This window comes from Callorhinchus milii, unplaced genomic scaffold, assembly GCF_018977255.1.
Source record: "Callorhinchus milii isolate IMCB2004 unplaced genomic scaffold, IMCB_Cmil_1.0 Scaffold18, whole genome shotgun sequence".
NCBI lineage: Eukaryota > Metazoa > Chordata > Chondrichthyes > Chimaeriformes > Callorhinchidae > Callorhinchus > Callorhinchus milii.
This window is the reverse complement of record NW_024704759.1, coordinates 14,969,967-14,982,768: the sequence shown is the minus strand read 5'-3', so window position 1 is coordinate 14,982,768 and position 12,802 is coordinate 14,969,967. Positions and strand designations below refer to the sequence as shown.

The 12,802-nt window shown below is 42.6% G+C and overlaps 1 protein-coding gene across 1 annotated transcript in view; it reads left to right on the top strand.

Annotated features, from left to right (window-relative positions):
* Nucleotides 1-12,802, top strand: part of lama5 (laminin, alpha 5) — a 94,819-nt gene that overhangs the window by 54,449 nt on the left and 27,568 nt on the right. The window contains exons 17-30 of the mRNA XM_042341957.1: nt 3,430-3,476; nt 4,022-4,121; nt 4,758-4,810; nt 5,228-5,333; nt 5,696-5,798; nt 6,184-6,340; nt 7,881-8,016; nt 8,174-8,371; nt 9,039-9,181; nt 9,687-9,793; nt 10,002-10,155; nt 10,785-10,948; nt 12,047-12,155; nt 12,695-12,792. Of these exons, the coding sequence (XP_042197891.1) occupies nt 3,430-3,476; nt 4,022-4,121; nt 4,758-4,810; nt 5,228-5,333; nt 5,696-5,798; nt 6,184-6,340; nt 7,881-8,016; nt 8,174-8,371; nt 9,039-9,181; nt 9,687-9,793; nt 10,002-10,155; nt 10,785-10,948; nt 12,047-12,155; nt 12,695-12,792 (1,675 nt within the window). The remainder of the gene's footprint in view (nt 1-3,429; nt 3,477-4,021; nt 4,122-4,757; nt 4,811-5,227; nt 5,334-5,695; nt 5,799-6,183; nt 6,341-7,880; nt 8,017-8,173; nt 8,372-9,038; nt 9,182-9,686; nt 9,794-10,001; nt 10,156-10,784; nt 10,949-12,046; nt 12,156-12,694; nt 12,793-12,802) is intronic.

The following is a 12,802-nucleotide window of genomic DNA, read 5'->3' as shown; positions in this document are numbered from 1 at the left end:
CGGAGTCCTTCCCAATACACAACTCCATCCCGAGTCGATTCCCACTGCGTAACTCCATCCCAGAGTCTCTTCCCACTGCACAACTCCATCCCGGAGTCCTTTCCCACTGTACAACTCCATCCCGGAGTCCCTCCCAATGCACAACTCCATCCCGGAGTCCCTTCCCTCTGCGTAACTCCGTCCCGGAGTCGTTTCTCATTGAACAACTCCATCCCAGAGTCCATACCCAATGCACAACTCCATCCCGGAATCTCTTCCCACTGCATTACTCCGTCCCGGAGTCCCTAACCACTGCGTAACTCCAACCGAGAGTCCATACCCAATGCAGAACTCCATCCCGGAGACCCTTCCCACTGCGTAACCCCATCCCGGAGTCCATCCTCACTGCACAACTCCATCCCGGAGTCCCTCCCAATGCACAACTCCATCCCGGAGTCCTTTCCCAATGCACAACTCCATCCCGGAGTCCATACCCAATGCACAACTCCATCCGAGTCCCTTCCCACTGCGTAACTCCATCCCGGAATCCATAACCAATGCACAACTCCATCCTGGAGTCGTTTCCCACTGCACAACTCCATCCCGGAGTCTCTCCCTCTGCGCAACTCCATCCCGGAGACCTTTTCCCACTGCATAACTCCATCCCGGTATCTCTTCTCAGTGTTCAACTCCATCCCACAGTCCCTCCCAATGCACAACTCCATCCCGGTGTCCCTCCCAATGCACAACTCCATCCCGGAGACCTTTCCCACTGAAAAATCCATCCTGGAACCCTTTCCCACTGCGCAACGCCATCCCTGAGTCCATACCCAATGCACAACTCTATCCTGGAGTCCATACCCACTGCACAACTCGATCCCGGAGTCCTTCCAAATGACAACCCCATCCCGGAATACTTTCCCACTGCACAACTTCATCCCAGAGTCTCTTCCCAATGACAGCTCCATCCTGGAGTGATTTCCCACTGTGCAATTGCATCCCAAACTCCTTTCCCAATGCACAACTCCATCCCGGAGTCCCTTTCCGTTGAATAATTGTATCCCAATATCCTTTCCCACTGCCCAATCCCAACGCAGAAACATGCACATGTTATTACTCTTTTATTAATGCCCCACCCCACCTATTGTAAATTAAACACAAAATGGGGCTCCCATTTGTGTGAAGAATATGTGAACATGACTTTGAACTCTATTTTATAATAATAATACTTCCATTTGATATAGCACCTTATCGTGTCTTAGAGACTTCTGAAAGCACTTCACAGAATACATTGTAAATTGAAAATTTTAAAAAATGTAAGATTTCACCTCACTTATTATTCACCTGTATGTGAAATTACAGTAAGATTTGCATAATTCTTATCTTTATAAGTCGTACAATCGCCAAAGTGGTACTTCATTTTTGTTTAAACTTTGTGCCACATTCAGTAAAGATAAATAATTGCATTCACAATAAGTTGAATTACATGATTTTATGTCCTATCTCTGTTTATATAAAAAGGGCAAACAATACCTTATTCTTTAAAACAGTGTTCCTATTTGTGAGGCACTGGAGTCCCACTGTGTAGTTTCTTACCTGACTTTGCAGATTCTCTTTGATTTTCTCTTCTTCTCCGAACAACAGCAGCAACAACAAACATGTATACAGCGCCGCTCACACAGGACAGACAGACTCTGCGCTGTTACCTTTCAGCCTCAAGTTATAGCTTCTTGTCTTCTCAGAAATGCGCGTCAGGTTATAGCTCTTTTACCCTCCTCCCCCCCCCAGGAATACAGCTTTTTATTCTCTTCTCTTCTCTTCCTCGACTCCTTGTCTTCTCAGAAACACCGGTTGGGTTATAGCTCTGATGTCGCTCTCCTTTAGCTCTTCTTCTTGTCTTCTCTTGGCCGACGCTCCAGCAATCCTGAGCCTCTGAGTCGATGGACCCATATTTATACACCTCAGGACCCCTCTGCCTGTGACGCCCTCAGCCCATTGGCTGCAGTCAAAAACTGTGCCATAGTAATTGGCCGGAGATGGGCTTCGCTGCTGATTGGCTGCTCACGGGACCTGGTGACAGCTGTTGTTATGGCAGAACCTGTTTGTGATTGGCCACTGACTGAGCGGGAAAGTTTGTCAGAAAGGCTTCCACCGGATTTTCTCCTCACAGACACCCTGAAGGCTTCCCTCACAGGGCTCAAGATTTTGTGCCACACTTTCCCTGGAGATAAATAATTCCACGCATGATAAATTTGAAATACTTGATTGTATCTCCTACAAACTACCTTTTTAATATAAAAAGAGCTGATATTGCCGCAATTTTAACATTTTATATCAAACGGAGCAGAGCTTAATTTATAATTTGTGAACAAGGCTCCAAACTCAATATTTTATATTAAATGAATGAAACTATATATAAAGATATATATATGTGAGTTTACTTTACAGTATATTCTGTGAAGCGCTGTGAAATGTCTCAATGACATGATAAGGCAGTATGTCAAATTCTAGGATTATTTTATTTTATAATAATATAACAATAGTCCTTGCATTCGATATATTGCCTTATCACGTCGTTGAGACACATCAAAGCGCTACACAGAATATACGGTAGTGACTGTATATTTGTGGACGAAACATGGCAGCCAATTATGGACAGCAATATCCCACAATATTTTTATGTTTTATTATTAAGCTTCAAATTTCACTATGACTAATTTTAATGATATTTTAATACTGTCGGTATTTCCTTTCAGTGGAATATGCCTTAGGAACAATGAGCTCTGGAATATGTGGTCAGACTGACAACCAAAATATATTTGTTTTAAATCTTAAGGGTTTTTGATTAAAGCTGTTCAGTTAGGACAGAATTTTTCTCTCGCAGCAAAGCAACAATAAATGTGATACATTACTATGCTTCTCAGAATATCTCGACACGCACCCTGATGTTCAGAAGTGTAGTGGTAACAACTTGAGATTATAAGCAAATAATAAAAAAATTATAAATACAATATATAATATATAAATTATTAAAGAAATGAAAGCTTGTCAGGCAGCAATATCAAAGACAAACTACACAGTTTTAGCTGATCAGAGTCCAACAGTAGCTCAGTTCAGATCCCAAACTACCCACAATCTGAGGTAACATTTCGCCCACAAAATATACACTACTTTATATTCTGTGAAGCACTTTGAGAAGTCTCAATAACGTGAATAGGCGTTATATCAAATGCAAGGATTATTTTTGTTAATCTTGTGATGAATTTAATTGGGGTTGTCAGTAAAGCAATTCCTTTCAAATGTATAAAAGTGCAAATTTACTGTTTACCTCAGCGCACGCGTTTACATCATATAAAATATAGATTAGTGAGTGGCTTATTCTAATGAGTATTCAGTGCAGGCATCACAATAACAAGTGCATTTATCGAGTTGTGTTTCATTCTCTTGCAGTGGGTTCCTGCAATCCAGCAGGCTCCGTGTCCCTCGCCTCGGACATTGTAAGTGTATGTTTTGTTTACGACTGAGAGTTCCACATGTGTGTGCCACTCCACATGGAAATATTGCTGACATAGGGACATTCTCACGTGTAGCTGGCATCCATCCATCCATTTTTTTGATCACTATGTCAGTCAGACATATGCAGAAACCATCACCATGCGTAAGAGTATCCAGACACGACATGTCTCTCTGCAGTTCCCAAAAGCAACTTTGCAATGGATTGCCACACAACATGTCTGGTCAGGATACTCATATACAGTGATGGGTTTCCACATGTGTCAGACTGTCGAGCTGAACAAAGAATTTAAATGACTGAAATCTACATAAGAAAAGATGGGATTCTTAATTGGACGAGAGCACCTCTAATCCACTAGCTCCCTCATCATTCCATCTAATTGTATTTGAATATTTACATGGAATATAACACAGGTGCCGTTAAATTTAATTTAAGTGTGGTTGTGGGTGGGTGTTTGTGTGCATGGGGGATATATGTTGTATATAATATGTGCTGATCAGAGGTATTTTGTGCCTCTTCTCCATTCAGGACTCCTGTCAGTGTCGGATGAATGTTGAGGGCTCAGTCTGTGACACGTGCAAACCTCTCTATTGGAATCTTACACCAGAGAACCCACAGGGCTGCTCTAGTAAGCGACGTGTGATCTCCCCACTATTGTGTACCATTCCTTTCAGTCACTTTTACCAATTTAGCTTAGAATTGTAACATCGCTTCCTTGGGACTCTGACCATACCAACCTGTCCACTCCCTCCGCTTGGCGGGCCCTTGCCTGCTCCATGTCCCCTCGCCCTTCCCGCCCCATCATTGGGCATTCAGGCCTTCAGCCTTTCTGCCCCCACCGTCTGCAACTCCATCCCAGGGCCCCTCAGCCTCACCTTCTCCCTCACCCCCTCCTTCGACCCCGCCCTCACCCGCTCCCTCACCCCCTCCCTCACCTGCTCCCTCACCCCCCCTCTTATCCGCTCCCTCACCTCCTCCCTCATCCCGTTCTCACCTGCTCCCTCACCCCCTCCCTCGCCTCCTCTCTTGCTCCTTCAAGGTCTGTCTCAAGACCTTCCTCTTCAACCGTGCCTTTGATCATCCTCCTACCCCCGTCTGCATGCTCGCCACCCCTCTTGATTCCAACCCCCAGCTTTGGGTGCAAAGCTTTGACTGTCCAGCACCTTAGGACGTCCTCCTTCTTGTGCATTATCTCCCAATCTAGGTCTTTTTTGAGAGAGCTTTTCTGATTGATTGTGGACCTCTTTAACCTCTTTCCTCACAGTCTGCCAGTGTTATACGGACGGTACATTGAACAGTGTTGCGGAATGCATGCAGGTGAGTCACACCGGAATATTGGATGCAACTCCTCTTACTTTCTGCATGATTCCCAATCCTGAATTCCTAATACACTTTGTCTTATTCCATTCATCAGCTGATTGTATTGGAGACATTTTTATGACAGTAATTTCTATCTAGATTTTTAAAAATTAAATTCACAATTTGTTAATTCAGTTTAACATTTTTAAAATATCTTTGTGAAATGTGAATCGGCGTGATGTTTTTTCATTGGACTGTAGCTTTGGGGTCATGGAGCTCTCTAAACGGAGAGAGATCCTGTAAAGTGTAGTGACTGTGTATTTTGTAACGGAAAAGTGTCAGCTAATTTGCGCTGAACAGTGTCTCACAAACAGCCAATGACAGGTAGACTTTGTTTAGGATGTGCTCTATGTAATGCTAATTCTCTTTCTGTAGAGCGACGGGCAGTGTTTCTGTAAGCCCAATGTCTGCAGACAATCTTGTATGACATGTAAACCAGGATACTACAGTCTGAGCAACAGGAATTATTTTGGGTGTAAAGGTGAGTGACCTGTGTGGAATGTTCTCCTCAGACTAATGAGAGGGGATTAGGAGGGATGGATTGCTATCCACTTATTTCACATCAGGAGGGTATCTCAATGCACCACAAAGAATATATTTTGTAGACGAACGCAGCAGCCAATTTGCATACAAAGAATGTTCCACAGACAGCCGCATAGTGTAGTGACTGTGTATTTTGTGAGCATTGGGGCACATTTCATGAACTTCCCCTTTTTATAGCATTTTATCAGCTCGAAATGTGCCCAAACGTTAACCATTGAATATGAAGAGCTTTCACTATACAGGGTCTTGGTGTCAGGCTGTACAACCTACAATTGGTGTTTGTGTTGTCTCTGCCCTCAGGCTGTCAGTGCGACATCGGAGGCTCTGTTGGTGGTCTGACATGCGACGACCGGTCAGGAAGATGCCAGTGCAGACAGAATGTTGAAGGACGCACGTGCAGCCAGTAAGAACTCCACTCCCTTTCTCCATGCAGTATTCCATTTGCACTTTCACTATGTTGGATTCTCTGCTATTTGTTTAATGTACAGTATTTTTGTTTTCAAATTAAATATTTGAAGTGAAGCATTCACTCAAAACAGAAAGTAAATTGAGTCACAGGTCGCTCAAATTGAGTAAATGATCTGATGTGGGTGCAAATTCTCAGGATTCAACTTACGTTGTAATAATTTGATCTCTAGCACCTTTCATGTCAGGAATGTCTGGCAGGGTTTACTGTACAGTGGAACGACTGGCTATTTGTTGGCGAATGGCTGAGAAACATGGACTAATTATTTTGCTATGATGATTTGACTGAGGTGTTGACAGCTGCCAATCTCCTCGCTTTGTAGAGCAAAGCCTGATCACTACTTCCCTGACCTGCACCACCTGAGATCGGAGATTGAGGATGGTACAACTCCTGAGGGGAGGCCTGTCCGTTTTGGCTTTAGCCTCCTGGAGTTTGAAGACTTCAGCTGGAGAGGGTACGCACTGATGTCTCATATTCAGGTAAGTGGGCACAGAGCTTGTGAGAATCCTGCCGGGCTGGGTGGCTGGATATTTTGACCAAGAATGCACAGTATGCTTTAGGTTTTGTTTAGTTCTTTAATGCTTTATTTACCTTCCATTGATAGACTTTGCATTTGTCTCATAATTACTCAAGACAAATGCAGAGTCTGTGGAGGAGCTTGCCATATATTGAGGTCATAAGGATGGATGGTTTGTGGATTTACAATGGAGTGTTAGCAAGAGGGGATCTACAGGGTTTAACAAGCATCTGAGGGCAGGTTGAAGGAAGCCTCATTGTCCATCTGGCTGTGCTGTTCATGACCAGCTGGACAATGCCACATTAGGCGTAAGTGGAAAACTTTCTTCACAAGTGAGGCTAGACAGTGAGCGTTGACAAGCTTTTTGCCTCTCTGACAACTTCATCTCTATGTGATACAATATATATGTTTTTAAAAATCTGACAAATAAAACCCAAATTGCCCACAAAATCCTCCAAAATGAATGGGCTAAAATTCCACCTGGGTCTAGATTTACTCTATTAACATAGCATTTTAGAATATCGAGGGTTTGCAAAATACTTAAAATACACTTTCAATTTTTAAACTGATATTCTGTAAGTTCTTTTGGGAAGTATAATAAATAGCCACACTCTGAAATGCAACATTAATGGAGTAAATCTAATTCCAGGTGGAATTTCCACCCCAAAATTGTGTTCATTTAAATATTGATTCAAACCCATTTTGCAAACATCCAACTAAATTCCAAGTTGTAAATTTCCCCTGATAAGTGGAGAAAGCGAGGATAACGAATGGTTTTACACGTGCAATATATTTTTACCTGTTGATTGAAACATCAAATATTTTGGTAACGCTTAACGATATCTTTTCTAGAAGATTTTATTCCCTTTTTTTGACACAGCGCATTGGTCTAAATGTTTTTATTCACTGCATTCACTGCCCTTTAACCAATAAGAGCCAGTTGTGTTTGTGATTTGCGATGTACTGTCTATCTGCAGAGAATGTCACAATGGAACCATGCAACCACATCTCCTCCAAAATCAGTCATGAACCCACTCTGTCAGCCACTCCTTATGCAGTAGAATGTCACTGAGTCATTTTTCTAAGACCCCATTTTATTATTAATCTCACTTTCCATTTTGTTTCTCTGAATCTCCCTTAATGTTTCTGTTGCTCAAGTCTTGTCCAGTTCCTATTGAACGATTTCAATGATCCAGGGTCAATAATGAGTGAATTCCATATGCTGACATCCCTCTGAGTGAAGACATTTCTTCCCTGATTCTTCTGCTCACAATCCTGAGTGATTTCCTAATGAGAGGAAACAGTTTATCCCCTTGGGTGGTTGCACACCCTTTCGCTGTGACATTCACTGTGTGATTGAAATTGACATATTTTACCGTGTTTAGAACTTGGTAAATTTGGGCAACGCTTTGCTTACGTGGGCTGTTGGCTTCTAGAGTGTGTGCTTGCTCAGGTGATGGAATCAAGTATCATGCTTCCCCTCCCCTTCTCTTTCCCCCCAGCTTAAGGTAGTTGTGACAGTCAATGTGAGCACCCCTGACCTGTTTCGCATAGTCTTCCGCTATGTGAACCGCGGACCTACTGATGTGAAAGGAATGGTCATGGTCAGCGAAATAAATCTTGATGTTTGTGGGAACTGTAAGTGGTTTTTGGACCTTAATTACCTTTATTTCTTATTGGCTTCTCTCTGGGTTCTCGTGGCTGATTCCCAAGCAGCATAGAGATAGTGGCCCGTGCTTGCAGGTTTGTTCAAGGCTTATGCACTTTGCAGGTGATTGTCTTCTCCTTTGCTAAGTGGTTGGACACATTGCACTTTGCGAGCCATTGTCAAGTCATACCTCGAATTCCTTTTCGTTTTCACAGAATAAAGTCAAAGTAGCCATGCATGTGAAGGATTCCAAGATTTATTTATTCCGTTTCATCTTGAGGTATATTAATACAGGACCTGCCACTCTGTATGGCAAAGTTACAGCTTATATGGCCCGAAGAAAAGGTAAGGTTTAGACCAGCGAGAAATGTTCCTGGACTGTTTATTGTTAATTGTCTCTCAGCGCAGTTTGAGGTCCTGAGGCGTTGAAACACAATCCAGTTTCTACCATGTTCCAGCCGTTCTCTGTCTGTTGTGCATGAGTGTGTTGCCCCGTTCAGTACCTGCAAAGTTGCTGCCCTGATAGCCAAACTGAACCACATACATTCCAAGCCTGATTTAAAGACTGTTTTTTATTTTTTCCTTAATCGTGGTAGGAAGTGTAATGTTTTTTCCCCCTCCAACCCACAGAGACTTGATTTTCCTATGGCACAGTTAATAAAAAGAGTCCCGATTCTTGACACTGTGTTGTAGTAAGTTTTATGTATCATAGGAAATGGAGCAGGACATTCAGCCCCTCCAGCCCACTCTGCTACACACTATCCCATAGACCATGTGCTACAACCTTTCTCTAATCCCACTCCCCCTACCCCAACCCTCCTTTCCGTGCCCCTTAATATTTTTGCTCCCCAAGCATCTTTCCAACTCACTCTTAAATCCTGCAGTTGTTCTCTCCTTTATTTATAGGAACATAGGAATTACTAGACAAACACAAACACTAATGGTGCATTAAGCTCCATACATAGACCTTTGATAAGCTTGTTCATTCTGGTTTTCTTATTATTTTCTCAAGGCTCCGAACAGACCAAACAGATCATTTTTGCCCCCAGCGTGAAGCCATCATTTGTCACTGTCCCTCAGAACACCTTTGTGGAGCCGTTCGTCCTGAACCCTGGGATCTGGTCCATTGTCATCGAGGCACAAGACATCCTCTTGGTAGGTTATTACAGTTCAGTCTGATCCAGTGGTGTCAAGAACAAAAGATAAAGAGTTTCAAGCAAACATTTAATACTTAGTGACATTAGCGTAAAGAAAATTTATTGTGTAACTTGTAAAGGATTTTTTGGAACAATATTTTGACTTCTGCTACTGTTTGGCTACAGTGCTGACTCTCAAAATTGGATTGGCCTCAGACCTGCCAATATGCAATCCATAAGTGTTCAGATCAGGGATGGCCAACACGTGGTCCATATGACTGTTCTACACACACGGCCCTCGAGCCACATGTTGGCCATCTTTGGTTCACATAATTCCCAATTGCGATATTAGATGGTGCTTTATATATGGTGAGATTAGTGTAGGTGACAAGTATCTGTTGTTGTCCAATGCAGGTTTTAACCCTGCTGATGTTACACAAGTACTGTGTGTAGAAATATGTAGATGCAAATCAAAAGCATATTGGTATACAATGACTCGCTGTTTACTTTCCCATCTCTTGCAGGATTACCTGGTCTTGCTGCCTAGTGCTTACTACGAAGCCCCAATCCTGCAGCTCAAAGTGACCGAGCCCTGCATGTATACACGGAGTGCTGACGACACAGCTGTCAAGTTAGTACATAGGCAGAAATTTGGACATTCAGTGATGTGAACTAATTAATGCCTTGGTCTCCTCAATCTCAGCATTGCCTTTTTCAGACAGTGATAGAAACATGTCAAACTGTTGCATCATGTTTCTGCATTTATCGCTTAACTGTGCGATTAGTTTCCGAAAGCTGTCGTGAGCTTGGCTATTAACCAATTGTGTGTTTCTCTACAGCTGTTTGCTGTACAGGTACCTCTCTCTGCACAACTTCCCATCACTGCACCCTGCAGAGGGCTCCTGTGCCTATGAAAACTACCTCCACAGCCAATGTCAAGTGATACAACCCACTCCGAGACACCCACCCATGGTCATCCTCAATCACCAGCAGGTTAATCATTATGTTATTACAACGATAACTTGCACTCACATAGGATAATGTCTCGTGATCCTTTACAGAAATACAGGGCGTTGATTGAAGGTATAGACTGAGAGCTGTTAGGATGGTTTTGAAGTTAGGAAAAGCAACACAAAATAAGAGGAGTTGGGAAGAGAGTTCCAGAGAGCAGGGGTTTAGTGACTGAGAGTTTAGGTCACCGACATTAAAATGATTTGATATACATTGTAGGAATGTTCCTCTTCTGATTTAATCTGCTTCTCTTCTGCGTCCTGACCTATTTAATCTTGTGTAGATTTTAATACCATGAAATCGTATCTATTCGACGTGATGCTGGTGATGTAATCCTGACAATCAAGACTGTGGACTTAATTGTAGGAGGCTTTATTGAGGAAATCTTAAATGTAGCAGAATAGTGGTGAATACCATGGGGAGTAAAGTAACACTTGTTGTAGTTTAACCGACTTTAAAAATCTATTCTTTTTTATAAACTATCTCTGAGGAATTGACTTGTGTAATTGCGCTTCTGAACACATTGCAACAGCATCCAGGCCTCACTGTGTGGTTACGTTGCCTGCAACTGTTTTACCATCAACCATGTCCAAACCGTGTATCTCTTCAAGGCTAACATCCGATTGAGACTGAGGGTTCCTCACTCGGGGGCCTACGTGATCCTGATTGAATATGCGACAGAGGCAGATCCATCCCCGAGTGTTGACATAATTGTGAATGGGTTAGGAGAAGGCAGCCAGTCAGGCACAATCATCCTCAACGACTGCAAATACAGGTAACTGTGACTGACACACAGGGCCTCAGAAGGTAGGCTTTCCTCTTGAACGCTGCTCACTCAGCTCCTTTAAGCAGTAACCTTATCATCACGTGAGCAGAGGGAAATATTCATACTGCACTTTGCTTTTTTATAAAAAACATGTTTTTGTTCTCCCAATTTTCTCTCATCCTCGCAAAGAAGCCCGAGGCTGCCTGATATCTCACTCAATAATCATCCTCGCATTTGATACAGTGACTTATCGTGTCATCGGAACATCTCAAAAAGCTCTTGACAGGAGTTTACTGTAAAATGTACATGGTCAGTGGATCGCAATCACCAGCAGGGACTTTAGACAGGTTCCAGCCAGCCAGCCAGATGCAGCAGGAGTTTATTCAGATGTGTGGGAAAGTGTAGATAAGCTCTGAGTGTTCTGGAAACTATCCAGATCAATTATTACGCTTCTTTCTTCCCCTAAATAAATCTGGGGGCAAGTCATAGAGAAGTGTCATGTATATTTCACATGTTTGATAGAACAGAAATGTAAGTTCATAATAATAATAATAATCCTTGCAGTTGATATAGTGCCCAAGCACACTGTCGGGATATTTCAATGAGATTTTACTATAAAGTGTAGTGACTGAAGTTTATACAAATGCGAACATCTTGCAGAACATAAGAAATTGCACAGCTAGTTCCTGAGAACAACAACTTGCATTTACATAGCACCCCACAGTCTCACTGAGCCCCACTGAGTCTCACTGAGCCAACCGAAGCTGCACATGATTACGTTATCCTTCAATTTGCAAAGTAAATGCTTCTTGCAATTTGAAACAATCTTGCTCACACTGAGGCCAGAGGAGGTAGCTGTGAGGCTGTATTGTTATCACTGCCATTTGTTTATTTGTTGCCAATTATGAATCTTATTTCAGAAAATCAACTTCATTTCGAACCAGTGGCAACCAAAAGGTAACAAATGCTGGCTCTCTGCCCACTGAGAGGAGCTTGAAGAGAAATAGCAAAAAAACAGTCACTACATCTGACAGTAATTATTCTGAAGACCTAATTAAAGATTGTCTCTTGCCGCTGCCTGCAGTTAAGCCTGTGTTTTCATTGCAGTTTTCTTTGCCGAGGTGTGACGATTGATTCGTTGCAACGTGTGGCAGTTTATGAGTTACCGACAGATGTGGAGCTGCAGATCATCGCAGATTCAGCCGGACTTTTACTGGTGAGCGGTTCCCGTGTGTCCCCAAATCAGGGTGAGGGAGTGGTGGTATAATGTTTTTCTGATGTGTGACAGCTGTCAGTGAGCAGGGAAATGCCAATTACCCGAGCGAATATGAAAGGTTGTGCGTTGCTGAGTTTTACTATCAAATACATCACCATTAGATGTTCTGCACTATCAGAATAACTCTGCCTTATTTTATCTTTGTGTTGATTATATAAGCTAGTCCTTATATAACCAATATTAAAATCCCTTTTTTCCTCAGCCAAGTGTCTGACAAGTGGGGAAACCCACCACCATGCTTAAGAATATCCAAACCAAACTGAGAATCCCACCTACACATGGAAATTCCAGAGATAAATTGTTGGATTACATGGTGTTTATAAGGATTTTATATATAAAAAAGTTTCCAAACGAAGACCATCTCAAAGTGCTTCACAGGATTGTAAAGTGTAGTGACTGTGTCCCGAGCTAGATGACTAGTCAGCTATGTGGCGATCACTTCATTTAGGATGACTGCTAATTTGTGTGGTTTGTTACAGAGCAAGGTGTACCTCATCCCTCATGAAGACTTCAACATGGAGTACGTGCAGCCGAACGTCCATTGTATCAGCACACACGGGGCATTCACATCAGACGGGTAACTACAA